This window comes from Musa acuminata, chromosome BXJ1-4 (genome assembly GCF_036884655.1).
Source record: "Musa acuminata AAA Group cultivar baxijiao chromosome BXJ1-4, Cavendish_Baxijiao_AAA, whole genome shotgun sequence".
NCBI classification, from domain to species: domain Eukaryota; kingdom Viridiplantae; phylum Streptophyta; class Magnoliopsida; order Zingiberales; family Musaceae; genus Musa; species Musa acuminata.
This window is the reverse complement of record NC_088330.1, coordinates 36,907,522-36,927,825: the sequence shown is the minus strand read 5'-3', so window position 1 is coordinate 36,927,825 and position 20,304 is coordinate 36,907,522. Positions and strand designations below refer to the sequence as shown.

The 20,304-nt window shown below is 36.7% G+C and overlaps 2 protein-coding genes across 2 annotated transcripts; both read left to right on the top strand.

The window, feature by feature from the left end:
- The first annotated feature begins 312 nt into the window (after window positions 1-312).
- LOC135662205 (membrin-11-like) lies at window positions 313-4,949 on the top strand. Its single transcript, XM_065176611.1, has 4 exons — window positions 313-653; window positions 4,068-4,188; window positions 4,288-4,437; window positions 4,618-4,949. The coding sequence occupies exons 1-4, from the start codon at window positions 316-318 to the stop codon at window positions 4,777-4,779; spliced, it is 771 nt and encodes a 256-aa protein (XP_065032683.1). The 5' UTR covers window positions 313-315; the 3' UTR covers window positions 4,780-4,949.
- Window positions 4,950-13,221: 8,272 nt separating this feature from the next.
- Window positions 13,222-20,068, top strand: LOC135662190 (cationic amino acid transporter 2, vacuolar-like). The gene is made up of 14 exons (XM_065176610.1): window positions 13,222-13,684; window positions 14,511-14,712; window positions 14,912-14,996; window positions 15,505-15,645; window positions 15,731-15,849; window positions 15,932-16,028; window positions 16,236-16,408; window positions 16,492-16,558; window positions 17,327-17,485; window positions 17,582-17,849; window positions 18,055-18,163; window positions 19,231-19,343; window positions 19,421-19,496; window positions 19,704-20,068. Exons 1-14 carry the CDS (start codon window positions 13,540-13,542, stop codon window positions 19,858-19,860), a joined length of 1,911 nt encoding a protein of 636 aa, XP_065032682.1. The 5' UTR covers window positions 13,222-13,539; the 3' UTR covers window positions 19,861-20,068.
- Window positions 20,069-20,304: the final 236 nt, after the last annotated feature.

Here is a 20,304-nt window from a genome sequence, read left to right as displayed (position 1 = left end):
TGGGGCCCGCACCGTAATCAGACGGTAGCGAGCGGGGGGGTGGAAGTCTTGTGTGACCCGGTGACGTATGTGTGCACGAAGAAATTAAAATGACTCCGCCGACTCAGCGTTGAGTTATGCGCGTGGCCGTTGGTGATGTGGGCCTCTCGTGGAGACCACCATCGGGCCCCACTTCCCTTTTTTTGGTAATAAAATAGATAGGGTCTATTATTATCCGCACCTCCTCCAGACCAACACGCGCAACGACTTAGTTGGATGCGCAATCTGTATTTGTAATGGACACAACACCGGATCCCAGATCCTTGGGCGCTCAGGATGTATGTTAGCCTTCCTCTCTTTCGACATCATCTCCCGAGATCTCCGCCAATGGAAGCCGGCGGCATTGGAGGCGGCGGAGCAACCCTCTCTGAGATCTACCAGAGTACGCGGCGGTTGCTTCTCCGGACGAGAGATGGGCTGGAGCGGCTCGAGCGTCTTGAGTCATCCGCCTCCTCCTCCTCGTATGCTTCGTCATCGTCACCTTCGGTCGCGGATCCGGCGGAGCTCTCCCTCGCGGTCAAGAGAGACATCACCCAGATTCGCTCCCTATGTGCCGAGATGGATCGCCTCTGGCGGTCGATTCCCGTCAGAGGCCAGCGCGATCTCTGGAAGAGGTATCCGATTCGATAACCCGTCGATTAATCCCCTTCTTTTTCTTCGGGGTCGATCTTGCGATCTGATGCATGAATGCTCCTCTTCGTGATCTATATGGATGATTAGGGTTTCCATACAATGGTTTTATCGATTAGGGTTAAGTGAATAATTACAGGGTCTAATCTCCGAGTATATTTCCCATATATGTGTATGATTTCTGAATTGAATCTTATTTGGTTGATTGATTTCGTACTCATTCCTTTTGGTCTAAATTGGAGAAGTTGGTGATAATTTTTGTTCTTTCATGTGATGTCTTATGTGAAGAGCGTAATTGGGATTTTCTGTTTTATTTGAGAAGCCTCTGATTGGATGCAGATGTCCGTAGAATTCAGCTTATATCTGTGTATTTTGTTTCACCTTTAATATGTTTGCTCATGAAATCGAGGGTCGTTCTGATCAAACCATATTTTGAAACCATTATAAAGAAAGTGCTGATCGCTCTTCATGTAACTAGGATATTGCCCAGCATAGTTCTCAATGATTGTCATTGTTGCTCAGTCTAGAAATTCTCTATCAGAACCTAAAAGAGTAGATACTCTTTCATGGTGTTTTTGTGTTCCTTAATTGGATCATAGCTTCTTTTTGGATGGTTTAGTGTTTCTGTTTATGAAGAGACTATGCCCTTGTTAAGGTGTAACGTCTACCCACAGCAAGATTTGTAGGAGTTAATGTCTTTCTTCTGGTAAGGAAATAGATTTATGTTTTAGGATAAGATGTAGGCAAATCAGAAAAATGATGTGTGTTTCGTGGGAAATTTGTACTTTTGTAAGATCATGATATGGATTTTTTAGTGAGTTGTCATATATAAAAATAAAGTGGTATCTCAGAGTCAATGAACTGAACCGTGTGTACTAGGTGGAGTCACATTTACTGGGTCGCCCTTCAATACAAATGAATGAAATGGGACGATTGTGCAACATTTATTGGGTACTAGATTATGAACCGGAATTCATGATAGAATACAGTGGTCATCATAAGATCTGATATCAAGTTTGATGGTAAAAGGTATGTGACAGGGTTGTAATAATGGATACTGATTCACATTTGGATATTTTCCTGGACAAAAGAGAAGTTGACTAATAAGTTTGCTGTTGTAAGAAAACAACAAACGTCAAAGTTCTGGGGAAGAAATCAAAATTTAAATTGTTGCAGATAAGAGAAGGCAGCCAAAAGAAAGCAATGCCAGTTAAGCGATTGATAGGAGAAAGGGGGTGGAGAAAGAGATGCACGCATCCATTGATCAAAGATCCACTGTCATTCAAGCAAATGTATAATATATAAATTATTTCCAACCCAATTGCCCTCAATTTTGTGGATTTCTTGTATAAAAATTTTCAATCGTGGTGGGCATTTATTGAGACAAACTTCAGAGGTTGTATGAAGGTTAACAAACTTATTGACCATCTAATGAGACATCTAGAATTTTCAAGAACTTTAACCATTCAATGTTTTCCCATGCTAATTCATATCAAAACAATACTACATTAGTTATATAAGGATCAATACAACTTAAAGTATGACCCTGAAACGCTTTCTAAAATGACTAATAAAAATGATAAAAAGAATCATCTGCAAATACCAAAATGAAAAACTAGAAAATAAAAGCCAGCAGAATGTTCGTTCTTTAAATGTTGCAGAGTCAAAAATGAACAACACCTGTTGCAGAGTCAAAAACCCAGTTACATCATCAAGCATGTATCCTCTCGCACTATTTTCCATTGTCCATTTGAACTTCCTTGGTGAGATTGAGATGCAATAGAATGTTATTTATTTCAGAAATTTGTAGAGCTTGAATATTAGTCTGATGATATGTAGTTCTTATGACTGCAAATATTGTGATGGATGGCTTAGTTGGAGTCCTAAGTTGTCTGAAGATCATCTCACCTCTTCTTGGATGTCATCTTGTGTGCTTTCTAGTTGCTGAAAAGTTGGTTTCCTGATCTGATTTTGGGAATCACCATAATGAACAACACCTGTTGCAGAGTCAAAAACCCAGTTACATCATCAAGCATGTATCCTCTCGCACTATTTTCCATTGTCCATTTGAACTTCCTTGGTGAGATTGAGATGCAATAGAATGTTATTTATTTCAGAAATTTGTAGAGCTTGAATATTAGTCTGATGATATGTAGTTCTTATGACTGCAAATATTGTGATGGATGGCTTAGTTGGAGTCCTAAGTTGTCTGAAGATCATCTCACCTCTTCTTGGATGTCATCTTGTGTGCTTTCTAGTTGCTGAAAAGTTGGTTTCCTGATCTGATTTTGGGAATCACCATAATGAACAACACCTGTTGCAGAGTCAAAAACCCAGTTACATCATCAAGCATGTATCCTCTCGCACTATTTTCCATTGTCCATTTGAACTTCCTTGGTGAGATTGAGATGCAATAGAATGTTATTTATTTCAGAAATTTGTAGAGCTTGAATATTAGTCTGATGATATGTAGTTCTTATGACTGCAAATATTGTGATGGATGGCTTAGTTGGAGTCCTAAGTTGTCTGAAGATCATCTCACCTCTTCTTGGATGTCATCTTGTGTGCTTTCTAGTTGCTGAAAAGTTGGTTTCCTGATCTGATTTTGGGAATCACCATAATGAACAACACCTGTTGCAGAGTCAAAAACCCAGTTACATCATCAAGCATGTATCCTCTCGCACTATTTTCCATTGTCCATTTGAACTTCCTTGGTGAGATTGAGATGCAATAGAATGTTATTTATTTCAGAAATTTGTAGAGCTTGAATATTAGTCTGATGATATGTAGTTCTTATGACTGCAAATATTGTGATGGATGGCTTAGTTGGAGTCCTAAGTTGTCTGAAGATCATCTCACCTCTTCTTGGATGTCATCTTGTGTGCTTTCTAGTTGCCGAAAAGTTAGTTTTCTGATCTGATTTTGGGAATCACCATAATATGCATGTGTGTGTGTGTGTGTGTATAGATACACATAATTTATAGTTGTTTGCATAGGGCATGTTATTAATTTGTCTTCAATTTCATTGGTAATATGCTCAAGTCATTCAATTATTTTTACTAGATGCTCTAAGAACCAAATCTTGATTAGTTAACTAAGATGTCACATTCAGAAGTTTTAAAATCAATTAGTCCATCTTATATAGAGCTTTTGTTTGTGTTTCCACCAATTTATGAGTTTGGATGGGTTTTGAGCACTTTTGAGGTTAATCTTCTTTCTGTTAACTAGCCTTATGCAAAATGCTTCTCTGATGTACAAATGTGACTAGCAAGCTCCAAAAACTATATTGTAATTTGTATGTGGTGTATAGACAGAACAAACTATTAGGCTTCTTGATGCTATTGCCCAGTATTGGTTAAGAAATTTCTAATGTCTTTCGTTGTTTTGTGCTGGTGAAGAAAAGTGGAACAGGTGGCAGAAGAGGTGGATTCACTGAAAGAAAGTCTTGACAAGCATTCCTTCCGTCAACAAAAGAGGATGCAGGAAGCTAAAGAACGTGCAGAATTATTGGAAAGAGCTGTAAGAGGCATCACACCTTTGTATGATAAGTATTTGAAAACAAATTTGATGTTTAGGCATGATATAGCATTCAACCAAATATATTGATGTTAACTGCAGAATGGGGAGTCTGCGCATATTCTGAGAATATTTGACGAGGAAGCACAAGCAATGCAATCCGCACGAAACTCTTCAATAATGCTGGAAGAAGCATATGCCACTGGAGTGGCTGTTCTGTCTAAGTACGCCGAGCAGAGGGATCGCTTGAAGGTAAGTCATGGGATCATCAACCAGTTATCATTCTCGTCAACAAAAGACGAACCATATGTTGCTTGACATCTTTATATTATCATCAATACAGTTTTAGGTTTGCTATTTATCTTATATTCCCTTCAAGAAAAGGTAAAAGAGCGCATGTTATCCCACAATTTTTGGCTGTTTTCTTGGCAGAGAGCCCAAAGGAAGGCCCTGGACATCCTTAACACTGTAGGGTTATCTAACACCGTGTTGAAGCTAATTGAGCGGCGACACCGCGTGGACAAGTGGATTGCTTATACAGGTATGGTTATTACAGTCCTGGTGGTGTGTGCGTTTGTGTGGTGGATGCACTGATGATGTTCCACAAAATTTTGCACACACAACTGATGTGGAGTTTCCACAGGAGGAGACTATTAGTAATCTGTTCTCATTTCTTTGACATCGTCAAACTGGGATTAAATTCTGGTTGAAATAAGAGTTGTGTACATGTGAATGCGTGTCCAAATAGGAGGCGGCTTGTTGTATCCCTGCTGTTTTCCTCAGCGCCAAATTGGCTCACCATTATATTTTAGGTATATCAGTCATCAGGTAGTAGTAGTAGATACCCACCATGTATGATTGACAACAAATGCAGCTCATGCAATCTGAGTTGTGCATTGAGGATGACATCTTGTGCTACTCGAGATCGACTCCAAATTCTGAGCCAATCATGGATTCAAAATTACAAAAAATATTAAAAAAAATTGATCATATTATTAGAATTGGATTCGCCATCCATCATCAGTATCCCTCTTGTGACATTTTTCAGTGCTTTAATATTTTGGCTACACATCGGTAGCAGAAGCTCTTTCAAGAAAATTCCTAGAATAACCAGTTGGCAAATAAATGGATGGCTTCACGTAATAATCAATCTTTTACATATCCAAAACACAGCTTTTGAGACGACAAGGAAAAGAACTCCAATTTACTAGCATTTCCCCCGTTCAAATCATTTACTGTCATACAAAGGAAAAGATCGATCATTTTTTTTTTCATTTTGGAATCTCTGTGGATTGTGATTCTTGAAAAATCAAACTCGTGGAAGGATGAGAACTTGCAGATTAATATGTCTATTAATTCTTCCAGAATTCCTTTACCTACACTTCTGTCTGGCTTGCTTCCCCAATGTGAACTTCATGTCCCCTCCAAATTGCATCATTCTTCACCCTTACAAGTTTCTGTTTATTGGTATATAGATGAAGCAGCACGTGAAGTTTTTTCGTTCATGCTAATACTGACTTTATTATGCCTTACCCAATGCCTGGAGTTGTCACCATAAACAGTTGACAAGGTTTCATCACTGTGGCTTTCTAGGGTGTCGTCCACGGCTGTGTGCGAGTGAAAGTGAGATTACGATTTCTATGACCCTCCTAAAATCATGTGCTTCAAAACACAGAGAAAGTTGAAGAAAATTTCTGTACTTCTGATAATACCAAAATCAAATCCATAGGATGCAGAGTTGTGATGTGAAATATTGGTCTTGTTGCATGACGAGCTACATTGACAACAGATTATCGAGTCCTCTGTGTAGTCTTTACCTGCTATCGGAGACCATTCTGTGGAATCAAATCCATCATGAGACCTCTCGAACTGTGACACACAGTGTCATGATGGGAAAAGTGTAGGCTTTTCAGAGGTTGGTGACCTGCCCATGCATTCCATGTGAATCACGTTGTTGCAGACGACAAAAGGCACATCATTGAAGTTGGTGAAGTGGAAATGTTCATGCAACTTCAGATCCGAGCAACTCTTTTTTCTCTTGACAGGACATGATAAAAGCAGTCCCATCTAATTAGCAAACACTGTTAAAGTATAACACTATTGAAGTTGGTCAAGTGGCATTGTTTGTGATGTTGAAAGCGTTCATGCACTTCGTCAAACTGGTCTTAGAACGAAGCACAACAACATGAATCGTGGCTACGTTCACCAGCCTTCTCATGTTCATTGTTTCGAGCATTTTGTCTTGGTGTTATCTTAATTGTTTCACGAGCTATTATGCTGGTTAACTTGTAAGTTATCATGATAAGATTAAAGCAATGCTCTCTCCTTATAAATTATTAGTAATACTCTTATGTGACATAAATTTAATATCCAAATTAAAATTAAATAATAATCGATCAAAATTAGAATACATAGCTTTCCATATTATCCAGAATATTTTTATTTGATTCATAAAATGAACTCCGCGTACAATACAGTAATACTAATTTAGAAAGAAAACTTGACTTATCTTATTTTTCTACCTTTATACTAAAGAGAGATGACAATAAATCATGAATCTTATTATATGTAATCCCTAGTATATACTATATATTTATACGCGAGAACAATGGAACTATGATTATTGGTTAGGAAAGTCCCTCGTATTAATGTCATCTCATAAAGAATCCTATTATAAATAAATTATTTTATTAATCAATAAATAAGTATAATTTAATTAGACCTATAATATATTTTATCTAATTAAATAAGGTCACATAATCTAATATTTTTTTCTTTATCTATTAATTACATAAAATAAAATAAAAATAAATTTATTTAATTAGATTATGAAAATTTTGAAAAGTATTTTATATATGATCATAAATTTTAAAATAAGTCGATAAGAGCAATAAGTATAATAATACTTCATTAAATTCGATTATCAATGCGAGTCATAGTTGTTGTGTGTATCAACCCTCCTATAGATCGTAATACTGTTAATCTTTCCTAATATTATTCATAATAATTTTTATAATTTGTCTTGTTAAGATAATCTTATTATCATATTTAACTATAATATATTATAAATATAAATATAAATAAGATAACAAAAATAAATAATTTTAATTAAGTGAAAAATATTAATAGTAGTATCTATCTGTATATGCATTATCATTTTTTTTATGACTTGATCACAATTTCTATTATAAGAATATATATTTTTAAACACTTTAGACTATAAAGCATTAGTAAATGGATTAGTAATTATCGAGATAGTGCTTGTGTTCTCAATTGAAAATTTATGTCTTAGACTTTTTCTCTAACCATCAACTCGGATTCAATTCTTTTTCATATTGATTAAAGACCCTTTATCTTTATGATAATCCTAAATATGTAGATATCTCAAATTAAGTTTCATACCAATTCAAAATAGAGTTGATAAAATTGACTTACTAGGAACCTATTCAAGATATATATGGTTATCATAAAAACTTAACCTCATATCAACTTAGAATTAGATGAATGATTCATTATGCTTTTAATTATATCTATAAGAATACGATTTTATTTTTTAACAATGTCATTCTGACACACTTAGTAAGGTATACTTAGCATAAATATTCTATTTTTATAAGAATCTAACAAAAATATTAAGATTCTAACCCGACTTATCATATTTGTCATAAAATTTATCATTCATATTAGATATGATAATTTTAATTTTTTTTATCTAATTATCTATCGACCTCATTTATGTATACAAGTGTCATCAGCTTCAAAAAATTTTATGTATTAGATGCATATAGTCAAACCTGACAAGTCTTCTATAAATATAATAAAATAGGAAATGGTTCACAAATATCAATGTAAATAATTTTAATAATTTTTTTACTTCATGTGATATTTTTCTTTATATTCTTAATTTATTTTCTCTTAATATAATTATGTAATCTAAATCTTTTAAAATATTATTCTTCGTTAATCTTTCAATTTTTTTTGCATGATAATTAATGTTAAGAGTCTCGATCACCACATGGCAATTAATCATGACAATAATGGGGCACCACTTAAACGAGTTTAATCTCTATGATATTCACAAGGAAATACTCCTCGTTGATAACCTAGTTTGATGCATATAAAAGGAGGTTCTCTTCAGTTATTCGCTTACTTATGAACTCTCCAAACTAGACACATTCCTATGAACTTGCTCCCAACATAGCTTTGCAGATCTTTAGTTATTCGCTTACTTACTTCAGTGATTTCCTCCGGTTGAAAGATCTGCAAAGCTCCGGTTGAAAGATTTGCTCCCAACATAGCTTTGCAGATCTTTCAACCGGAGGAAATCACTATCAATGAAGTAAGATAAGGAGTAAGATCTCAAGTGGCATCCAACTTTCAAAACACAATACCATCCAGAAAATAAACCAGATCGGATCAACTCCATCACGTGGAATTGAAGGCCATTTCTAACAGTAGTCCTACGAAAGATCTAATCTTAAAAGCGAATGAATCCTGTGGACAACACGGCAAAGCCTTGTTTGAGAAAACAATGCATTGTTGACTAATAATGGAGTGTTTCAATCACTCGTAGACAAAACCACATCTTTAAGATCTCATACATGAAGTCATTGGAAATGCTAGAATGACTGTGATGAAAAGAGTTACAATCTGAGTAAAACTTGCCAGTAATTCAAATTCAATTTTCCCACTAATCCAAAGAGTCCAAATTTTGGGTTATTCTCCCTTCTTCTTCCTTTTGTGAAGCTACTCAAAAATCAGAATTCTGCACACACTTCCTGCTGAAACTATAGCTGTCCTTTTGAAGTTGGAAAGGATGGTACAGAGATGGCTCAATCCATGGCCATCAAGCTTTGTCCTATCTTTCTGGAACAAGGATAAGAACAAATTATTCTCCCTTGTTGACTTCCAAGGAGGCTGGTCCTGTTACTGCACAGGAGTGCACTCTCCATCAATTCATTTCGGGTGGAGAACAATTTCAAGAGCTTTGTGATAGGGGTATTAACTCAGCCGGTGCTCAATGATTGCTTGCTCGTTTTCAGTGGCTTTATTGCTCAGTTTCTTTGGTTCACCATCACAGTGGCAGATCATGTTCAACATTGACCAGAAAAATCATCTCTTGTTATTTTGTTAATATTTTTATCATATAATGATAATGAGGTCTAAAATATTCTTTCAATATTATTGGACTAATTGTATATTTATATCATCGAAAAAAGTTTTTTTGATAAACCTTTTAAATCTTTTTTAGTCGTCGATATGTAAATAAATAAATAAATAAATCTAGATGTTTTTATATTTTTTATATTTATAACTTATGGTATCAAGCTAAATTTTATATTATGTTTCTCAAATACTCTTCTCGGACCGAATCATACGACAAAAACTCGATTAAGATTCTTTATATTTTTAATGTTTTCATTTTTCTCATATTTGTCATGTTTTTAGTTTTAAATATTTAAGATAAATTACTTTGGCATCATGCTAAAATTACACATAAATGCCCAAAAAAAGGGAGCATTTCTCAATATTGATCAGTGTACCTGTCCATTATTTTCTAAAGACCAAGGAAGAGGCGATGGCAAAGAGTGGCAAGCTGCAGCAGACAATAAACATGCTTCACACATCCATTTCATCAATTATTGAGATCACAGTCTCATCCTCTGCATTCAAAGCATACAAAAAGGATAGGATCATTCCTTAACTGTTGTTCCTTTTCTTTTCCTTCCTCTAATCCTAACCAGTTTTAAGGCAAAAAAGTGTTTATGGAAGTCTTGTGTTATCAGAGCATGCAGATGGAAAGGCATCACAGCCACTCTTAAAATATATATACTCTCACTCTAGCAGACAAGAACTTGGTTGAAACTTCACCAGTATCCGAAGGAGTGCACAGAATTATTAGAAATCATTCGAGTATTTCTTGTGCAATGGACAAAGCTGGATTCCATCTCAGAACTCTCCATCCCTTTGAGATCTCTCCATAGTTCTGCCGATCACCATGTCACCATCAAAGATTTTGCTGCTACTTCAATTTCTTTTCATATGATTAAGCCTAAATGTGGTTTAGCTTGTTCAAAAGTATTCCTATATGAATGGTTCCAATCATGACAATAATTGTTGTATAAGATGGACTAAAGGATCTGATCATATATGTTTAAAGTTTTCATCCGATACAAAATTGATGCACATGTGAAAGACTCATTTTTTTGGTATCATGAAATTTATTCCCTATATCTATAATATTTATTATCATGTTGTTTGTCAAAAAGGAGTTACATTAGTGTATCCTGTTTCTTCGAACTGTTCTAATTAATTTTATTGGTCTTAATTATCATGTATGTTTGACCTCGTTCGATCTAATTAATTTTAATATGAACAAATCAAACTTAATAAAAAATTAAAACATTGAATTAGATAGCTGGGTAAACAAGGATAAATCGTGACTTGACTAATAAATATAAATTATACCGCAATGGATAGACATCGATGAGTGAACACATTAAAAAGAAAAAGATAGGTTTAGACAAAAAAAATCAGAAATATTTATGTAAATGAACACTAACACTATTCAGTTTGGCACACAACTAAAAAGTTTAAGCTTTTGAACTCCAATTCCTTCCAAAACAATCCACCAGTGATTAAGGGACAATTCCTGTTGTTGAAAGTTTAGATTCTCTGCAATAATCATGGTAAGATGAGTCCAAGAGATGGACTCTCATTGGGACAACCTGTGAAGCAGAAAGTGCTGATAAGATCTCAAGCTATTATTTCCTGTCAAACCAAGAGCCAAATTGGTGTCAAGAACAGTTCATACGAAGCATGTTGGCAATCTGGCATACACGCAAGGCGTGAGAAAGAAACAATTCCTAGTGTTTCTCATCACCACTCAATCCAATTTACGAATGATTTGGTTTTGTTTGGACACAACCCAGCTTACATGCTACACCCATATTTCTCCATTTGTAATATGACATCGTTGAATTAAAAGATCATCAGCCTTTCTGGGATACTGAAACCTTTCATGATGGTAGATAGAATAGTGAATCCAAAGCCTTCAACTCAGAAATCATTTATTTCCATTGAATCATTGGAGAAGAAGGTTTGGTGCCAACTCCAGGAATCTGACTTGTTCTCTACTGGAGATCATATCTGAAAGCTTCTTACACCTTGTTTCTGAAAACATGAAAACAGCAACTGTTCGAGATCAGGTTTACAAGTCTGTGCTTCTTGTTTCTCGAAACATGGAGAACAGTGATCTACAGGAAAACAAGTGTGGGACGAAGAATCTAAAGCCCTGAACTCAGGAATCATTAGAGAAGAAGATTTGATCCCTACTTCAGGAATCTGACTTTGTTTCCTACTGGCGATCAGATCTGAAACCTTTTACACCTTGTTCCCGTTTAAAGATCAGATTTCGCAGGTCTGAGCTTCTTGTTTCTGAAAACATGGAGAACAAACATGGAGATGAGCGACCACGGAAACAAAGGAGAAGCTGTTAAGGTCTTCAAGAACCGACCATTCCTTCCTTCCGATACCAATAATGGAGCGCGTATCAAAACCGGCGGGCGCTGCTGCTTGCAAATAGCCATGACGCATGGATCGTCCCCCTACTGGAAGAAAGCCTGCATGACACAGCACAACACGCCAAAAGCCACCCCCACCGCAATCTCTTTCGGTCCCTTTCCTCACATGCCGTGCATTGTGAATGCACGTATATAATATTAATTTTGTGCCATGCAGTGGCAGTCATTATGACATCAGTGATAATGACGTGCCGTAAAAACACATTATATTACTATTGCATTGAAAACCCCATACTTTTTGCCCTTCCCATGTCAACATCGACTGATGAGAGTCTTTTCCATTGAAAAGATAAAAAAATATAATACTATTCAAAAATAAATAATTTTTTCTCTCTCTCTTTTTTTTTGCTCATACAATATACCATCGAAAATTTGTGATGATGATTGTCTAATAATTATAATCAAACAATAATGACTATGATGATGTTGTTGATAATAATGTGACATCCTACCAAGAAATGAATAGATACTTGAAATAATATGTCAAAAAAAATTGACTATCTTGAAAAGATGAAGACGAATGAGACTTAGCACAAAAAATATATTTTTTATTTTTTTATATTAAAAATAATTAAAAAAAATTTCCTATGATATATAAATTTCATACAAACTCTAAAATCCTTAATATATTATTATAAAAAAAAGTCCTCATTTTAATTGAACAAGGAACATAAACATCTAATCAAGTCAATGTTGAAACTTTCCAAAGCACATTAAATTTTAATTTGAGTCTAATCTAAGTTTTCTAATTGTTTAAGAGACAAGAGGTGCAAATTGTTGGTCAATCATGGCTATTTTTTTTTTCCTACAAATAAATCATTAACATGGAGGAGGTAGCTTTCAAATGCAACCCAAATTTGGAACATGAAATTGCAATGTGGGTGTGGAGAATAGGACAAGCTTGCCCCATGTTGCATGGGACCGCCCACTGATGAGCCTTGGAGAAAAAAAGGTAAGTGGAGTCGCTCTCAATGGGGCATCGAACGGTATGCTCACCGAGACGGTGCGAACACCCGTGTTTATAAAAACAAAAGGCAAAAACAAAAATAAGAAAAGATCCATGAATCTTTAAGATCCGCTCCACCGCATTTATAGTAGGGCATAACATACGTACCGTACCTACTCGTCCGGTTCCTTACCCGCTCGGTGGGACCCAAAAGTTCCCTCACTGGGTTGGGGAGACGGGTGAGAGACTCGTGTTTGGTGTATTTCCTTTATTTACCCAGTTTGGTCGGTTTCCATTCTTGGTAGCGGGATCCTCTCCAGCGATCGACACGGATCGGATCCGGCCTCAATCGACGGATCATGTTTCATCGTGCTATGTACAGTCTCTATCAGACGCCAGATTTGAGATTGTTCTGTTGCAGCCAGAAGAAGGATTGTAGAGGATCATCGCCCGCTTTCGTCTCGTTCCCGTTCTTTCTGTTTCTCCTTCTAATCTCCGCCCTTTAAAAGCGAACCATCGGAGAAGGGGACGAGGAGGATCGCGGGAGATTCCTTGAAAGGAAGAGGAGGAGGAATAAGAAAAAGAAGAGCAAGGGGCAGCGGGAAGGAAGAATAAACAAGGGAGACGAAGTCGTTTTCTTCTGCCTCTTCTCCCCTCTCCTTTTTTTATCTCCTCGCTCTCCTCTCGAAAGGAGGGATAAAATCCAATCTTTGTCGGGACTTGGTGGCATGAAATCCCGACGAATTTGATCTCGGTCAGGTTCAGCGTCTCCGTTCGTGAATAAATTCGGCATCTTTTTTGGGGTTCTTTGCGGGTTTTCTTGTGATGGGGTTCGAGGAGGGTGGGGGAGTCCGCTCGGGGTTCCGGTGCCTGACGAGGAGGAAGCAGGTGGATTCGAACCGCGTCAGGGCCGAGGAAGGGCATCACCAGCTCGCCAAGGCGTTGTCGGTTCCGCAGCTCGTCGCAATAGGTATCGCTTATCGTTGATTGCTTGGAGTTTCTTAGATGATTCTTATGGCTGCCGGATTTTTGGGTTGCCGTTGCGATCTAAGCCGTCATATAATTGATTTCATGAGAATGAAAAGGGAAAACAAAGAGGTGATTTTTAGTGCTGTTGGGAAGTTTGTAAACCGATGCCTTTCCCCCATGTCGTTTGTGGTTTTCATCCCCTTTTGTTCTCTTTTTATGGAAGCGAATTGTCTAGCTGTTCGGAAATTTGGCTTGACTCTGTTTGGGTACACAAACTAGTTTGGAGAATTTCGTTTTCGATATTAATTTGTATTTTGGATGTTATATTAGTGGGGAAGAAATCTTTCTTTCAGTATATCGAGCTCGTCTAGCACTCTGCTCATTTCGCTTGATTTCGATTTTGTGATGTTCATTCTTATCTTGTTCTTTCTCTGTTCATGATCGAAAACACACACATGAAGGTATAAGAAAGAACACTCTTCGGTCATCTTGAAATATTAACAGATGATACTGTATTGATACAGAAGCTCATGCAAACAGCAGGAGGTTTTGATTGGTTGCAATAATTTCATGGTATAAAATGGTTATACTCGTAGCCTTTACTATCCTGAAGCCATTAGCATTTAACTTGCTTTCCCTAGTTTCATGTTGCTTCTTTCCCAATCTGTTCTCTTAGCTTCATTGTTGGATTGAATTGTTTTCCCCCGAGAGAGTTCTGATCCTTTGCAAGTCTTTTTGCCTTCTCCTAATCTTACTTTTCTTGTGTCATCAGATTATTGGCTGTTGTTAGTCAATGACTTCAAATATCTTACTTCTTTTATATTTAGGTGTTGGTGCAACAATAGGTGCCGGAGTCTATGTTCTTGTTGGAACAGTTGCCAGAGAACATGCAGGACCTGCTCTCACCATTTCTTTTCTGATAGCTGGGATAGCAGCTGCTCTTTCAGCTTTCTGCTATGCGGAGCTTGCAAGCCGTTGCCCTTCTGCTGGAAGTGCTTACCACTATTCTTACATATGTGTCGGAGAAGGGTAATTTCTTTGTTTTTATCAAATAACTTAGCTTGTATATGCCTTATTACTATATCACATATGGGAATTATTCTAAATTCACAAATACAGAGAATGTAAAATACGATAGTGAATGAATGAAGTGAATAGAATGATATTTAATTTACTGCTTCTAGATGTAGGCTTGTGGGTATTCTGAGTTTGTTGTTTCTATTGTCAGTGTTGCTTGGTTGATTGGATGGGCTCTGATTCTGGAATATACAATTGGTGGGTCAGCTGTTGCACGTGGCATATCCCCAAATTTTGTAAGTGAATTTTCATCATTTCCAGTGTCTTTCACCTAAGTTGATTTGACTCGACTACAGTGTATGCTATAGTATTTTGTGTGGTAGACATCCATTAAAACTTTATGGCATAACGGTGAGTGCTATATTGAGTCATGATGAGGACAATAATGTCATGGTTAGATATCTTAAAGTTTGCAAATCATATGGAATTCTTGATTGACTTAGGATTAGTAATCATTATAAGATTTCGTTTAATATAAGCAGTTACATTTAATAAATGTAGGAGTTATGGATAGTTTGATTATTGGAGTTGGATGGATCTCATCTGTGCTTTTAGCTTATTGCACTCGCTTTAGATTGAATATCGTTGGTAGGTGATACCATGTTTTTTCTCCAAGTTTTGCTGCATGCATTTATTCCTCAACTATGCATAACATGGTTGTAACAACTCTGATTCATGTTCTTGGAGCAGTGATTAAAGACAAAAATTTTATGTTGACGCTCTTTTTTAAAAAAATGATTTCAGGCCTTATTTTTTGGAGGACCAGATAGTCTGCCTTCATTTTTGGCACGTGTTTCCATCCCAGGCCTTGATATTGTTGTTGATCCATGTGCTGCAATTCTTGTTTTTGTTGTGACTGGATTACTATGCTTGGGAATAAAGGAGGTATGTAGCTAAGTGCACGTTCACATTGCCTGTCTCATTAGCTGGTATCTTAGGATATTTTAACTAGAGATGGTTTTTCATGCAGAGCACATTTGTACAATCAATTGTCACAACTGCAAATGTCTGTGTCTTGTTATTTGTCATTATTGCTGGTGGATATATTGGCTTTCAGACTGGATGGGTTGGTTATACTGTTGCTGGCGGGTAATGACTAACGACAACTCAAAGTATCCTGTAGCGATTTAATTGATTCTTGTAAGTTGCTAATTCTTTTTTAAATTCTCAGATACTTTCCTTATGGAGTAAATGGGATGCTTGCTGGTTCAGCAACCGTCTTTTTTGCTTACATAGGTTTTGATTCTGTTGCTAGCACTGCTGAGGAGGTAAGCTTTTTCCTTTTTTTTTTTTTTGCTTCTACTGCTCTTGAAAATTGCACTGAGTGTTGCTTTATGAAAATTGTATTATGATGACCACATGATTGTTTGATTGCGAATAGATTGCGTTAGCTGATGAAAATGACAGAATAATCGTCATCTGGTTTCTTTCTTGATTAGTCCCTTTTCTTAGGCTAATATAGTCTCTTGTTGCAGGTTAAGAATCCTCAAAGAGATTTGCCATTGGGAATAGCAACATCACTGTCTGTATGTTGCTTACTCTATATGATGGTTTCTGTTGTTGTCGTTGGCCTGGTTCCATACTTTGCAATGGATCCTGACACCCCAATCTCATCTGCATTCGCGAGAAATGATATGCAGTGGGCAGTGTATGTAGATGTTGCCTCTTTATATCAGTTATTATATATTTAGTCACTCTTTATAATCATTCTTGCTCCTTTCACAATAACAGATATATTATCACGTCTGGTGCCGTTCTTGCACTTTGCTCAGCTTTAATGGGCTCCCTTCTCCCACAGGTATATACAATAAATCAAGGAGTCCTGAAGGCTTTTTCTAATTTGTCTCGATTTTATTTTTGTAGACACTATTGGAAGTGGATTTTTTAGGAATCTACTTATCCTTGGACAATGCTATATATTTTTCTGCAATCTATCCAATCCTGTTGAGAGGATGTTTGCTTAAGAAACTGATAGCTGATGCCAATACAATTTAAAACGGACATGAAAATGGATTTTGTGAAACAAGCATTATGGTATGCCATCTTAAAAAAGAATGTTGGGATGGGATAGGCTGTAAACCACTGTATAGGACCCAAATGAAATGTGTGAAAAGGTGAAGATCCCATACTGTTTTGGAGAGACACCGGTAGTAGTCTAAAAATAGACTTTAGATTGTAGGGATACATACATATGCCAAAGTTAAATTCAGAGGCTAAATATGAAAATCACTGACTTTTGGGAACATATGAATTTTTCCTACAAAATATGAAGGTGTAGTCTGGATAAATTTTTTCTTTATTGGATTGATCTTCGCAGCTTGTAACATACCGACTTTGTTTCTTTGGAATTCAAGTAATGAGCCATTTCAGTTCTCCATCTGCAATTTATTGGTTTTGGTTAACTTAGTTACAATATCCGTGTCCCTGAGTTTGTTATTCTGCTAACCTCACCGGTACACCGTTGATTGTGATTGCTTCATATATTTATAGCTTTTTCTAAAGCAAACGTTGAATAAGTGATGAGAAGTCAAGGATAAATGTTTTCATTATTTTTGTCTTATCGCAGCCTAGAATACTGATGGCAATGGCTAGAGATGGATTGTTGCCATCTTTCTTCTCAGATGTTAATGTGCGCACACAAGTTCCAGTCAAGAGTACTATCTTGACTGGGATTTTCGCAGCAACCCTAGCATTCTTCATGGATGTTTCTCAATTGGCAGGAATGGTGAGATTGTTTTAAGATATAAAAAGCTGAGGATGTACTACCAAAGTGTGAGGTCTCATTACTAACCACTCTGTCGTCTGTATTTGTTCTGTGTAGGTCAGCGTTGGCACACTTCTTGCTTTCACCATTGTTGCAATCTCAATCTTGATACTGAGATATGTACCTCCAGATGAGATACCTCTGCCGTCATCTTTCCAGGAATCAATTGATTCAGTTTCAAATCGCTACAGTGTTCAAAACAATGGGGAAAAGGCAGATTCTCTTGGAAATACAGGCAGTAGCGAAAACCAATATGATGGCCCATCTCAAGAAATTAATAAGGAATCAGTCAACTGTCCTCTAATTGGGAAGGAAATCAATCCAGGTACTGATGGCTGAAAAACACTCCCCTTTCTGAGTTGAGTTCCTTGCCTAATTGATAACTGAAGAGTTCATGTGCAACTGCTCTTTCATGCGTAATTTCAGTTATGTGTACTTGTATTTAATAATCAGAACATGAACTTGCATTTTCTTATAGTTGACTTGGCATCATTGTGTCCAAGTAGTCAATTTTTAGTTGATCTTTGCAGAGCATTTCAATGAACAAACTCGGCGACAAAAGGCCGCTTGGAGCATTGCATCTGTTTGTCTTGGAGTTCTTATCCTCACTACATCGGCTTCTTACACATTCTTGCCTGAGTAAGTCTTGCTGTCAACTGCATATATGTCCTGCCACAGATGAAATGTTTGTGATCCTTAGGCTCTGTAATGCTCTAGAATGAATTGTTTACTGGATCAATTTACAACTATTAACAATCACAAAATGATCAGTGTATGGTAAACTCATGCAATTGTGATCATCTCCAGCTTCATAAAATTAAAAAAATTAAAGCATATCCTCGATGAGCTTTATTTTCTCTAAATATAACAATACCTTAGTTCTTCATGAGACAAATGAAATATGTATCTTGCACAGTGGTAACTACCCAACCAAGCGGCATGCAGATGCATCCAATGATCTTTAAAGAATTTTACATATGCTGGATTACAAGTTTGGTGATTTTTAGTGTGATACCTCTAGAATTTATTGGATATACAAACTTTTTGCCGTGACATGTTATGTTAAAAAATAGAGATTTTTTTTTCAATATTAAACTCTTGTCTTCTGTGGTATGCTTGGAACCAGAGAGCAAGATGCTAGTTTAACAAGGGGAAGTTCAGATTGTAATATCACAAGTGTAGGATCTGGAATGAAATTTGCTTCAAGTGTCACTACAAGACCAGTTTGTGTAAATCTTAACTCTGGCTGTGACAACAGATTTTCTTGTTTGGTTTGGAACAATTTTAATCACTTCTTCTAATAGTGCTTGCTAATACATTTCCTGGCTGTATAATTGAAAGAATTGATCCAAGTCACAAACCTATTTGTTGAAATAATTTGATGTTTATTTGCCATTGTGGTGAGTTACTGTCCAGCTTAAGCTTATAGTCCACAGAAGGAACAGCATATAGATGGTGAATTCATCGTCTGTATCACCGGTGATGGTGCCAGAACTCTATGTAGGGTAATCAGTGTGTCTTTACTTCTCATGGAGTGCTTTGCTTCTTGCTCATGCAATCATTGTTTTACTACATACATGTAAATAAGCTACTCATTTACAATTTTCATCGACATTTGAATGTTAAATGTTCGTTGAATATCTTTTAAAATTTGGGATTCATTGTCTAGCAACTCCTGATGATCCTCCAATTATGTTTCTCAACAGCTTCCTTCGCTACCTGGCATGCTCTGTCGGCGGCTTGCTTCTTCTGGGTGGTCTATTTGTGCTTGTCTGGATCGATCAAGATGATGCTCGTCATAATTTTGGACATACCGGAGGTACTGACCATATGTTCTTTGTGGTACTCTAATGATTTGGTGACTTTGTTCTAACCTCCAAGGCTGGGTCTCGACAGGTTTCATTTGCCCCTTTGTGCCATTTCTTCCCGTTTGCTGCATCCTCATCAACGCATACCTGCTAGTAAATCTTGGGTAGGCTGGGAAAGATCTTTTCTTCCTCCATCTATCTTTCGCATGCTGCTCTTTCATACTTGCTAGTATATCTGCATATCGATTAGTTTGGAAACATCAATGCTTATGTTAATTAGCATATAAATAATTTACTAGAATAACTTGATGTTGGCACCATCAGAATAAGAGACCTTGAACTTGAATACTTGCAATATTTTTTATACTCAGGGCTGGCACATGGTTCCGTGTCTCGATGTGGCTGCTGATTGGGGTTTTGGTGTACCTGTTCTATGGACGAACCCACAGCTCCCTGACCGACGTAGTGTATGTACCCGCAGCACATGCGGAGGAAATATACAGAACTTCTCCCGATTACGTAGCGTAGAACCCATCATAACCTTGTATATTCATGTGTCCATTCATGTTTGTCATCTCTACTACTAGCATTTGTGTTTTGGTTGCCAAGGGCATCATTGCATCCCTGCATATGTTTATGGAAAAGGACCCTTCTTTCGGGTGTAGTGTTACTGCTGTCTCCGAAAGGAGTGTGTAAATATAATTTGAAGAAACGAGATTGTATGGGTTGAAGCCAAGCTTGAGAGTTTCTGATTCAGTCATTATATATTATATCTCATGGATTCTTCCTAGTAGTACTCAAATTTCACATCCATTTGTTATATGGATGTGTTCTCGAGAAAAGAAAGAACTGAACCCCCATTTCTTCACTTGAAATGATAATGATGCTATTAATGTGCCAACTTTAGGCAATTAGAAGTTGGGTGGTCAAACTATGTTTGTTATATGGATAAGCCATATGTCTTTAGATGTG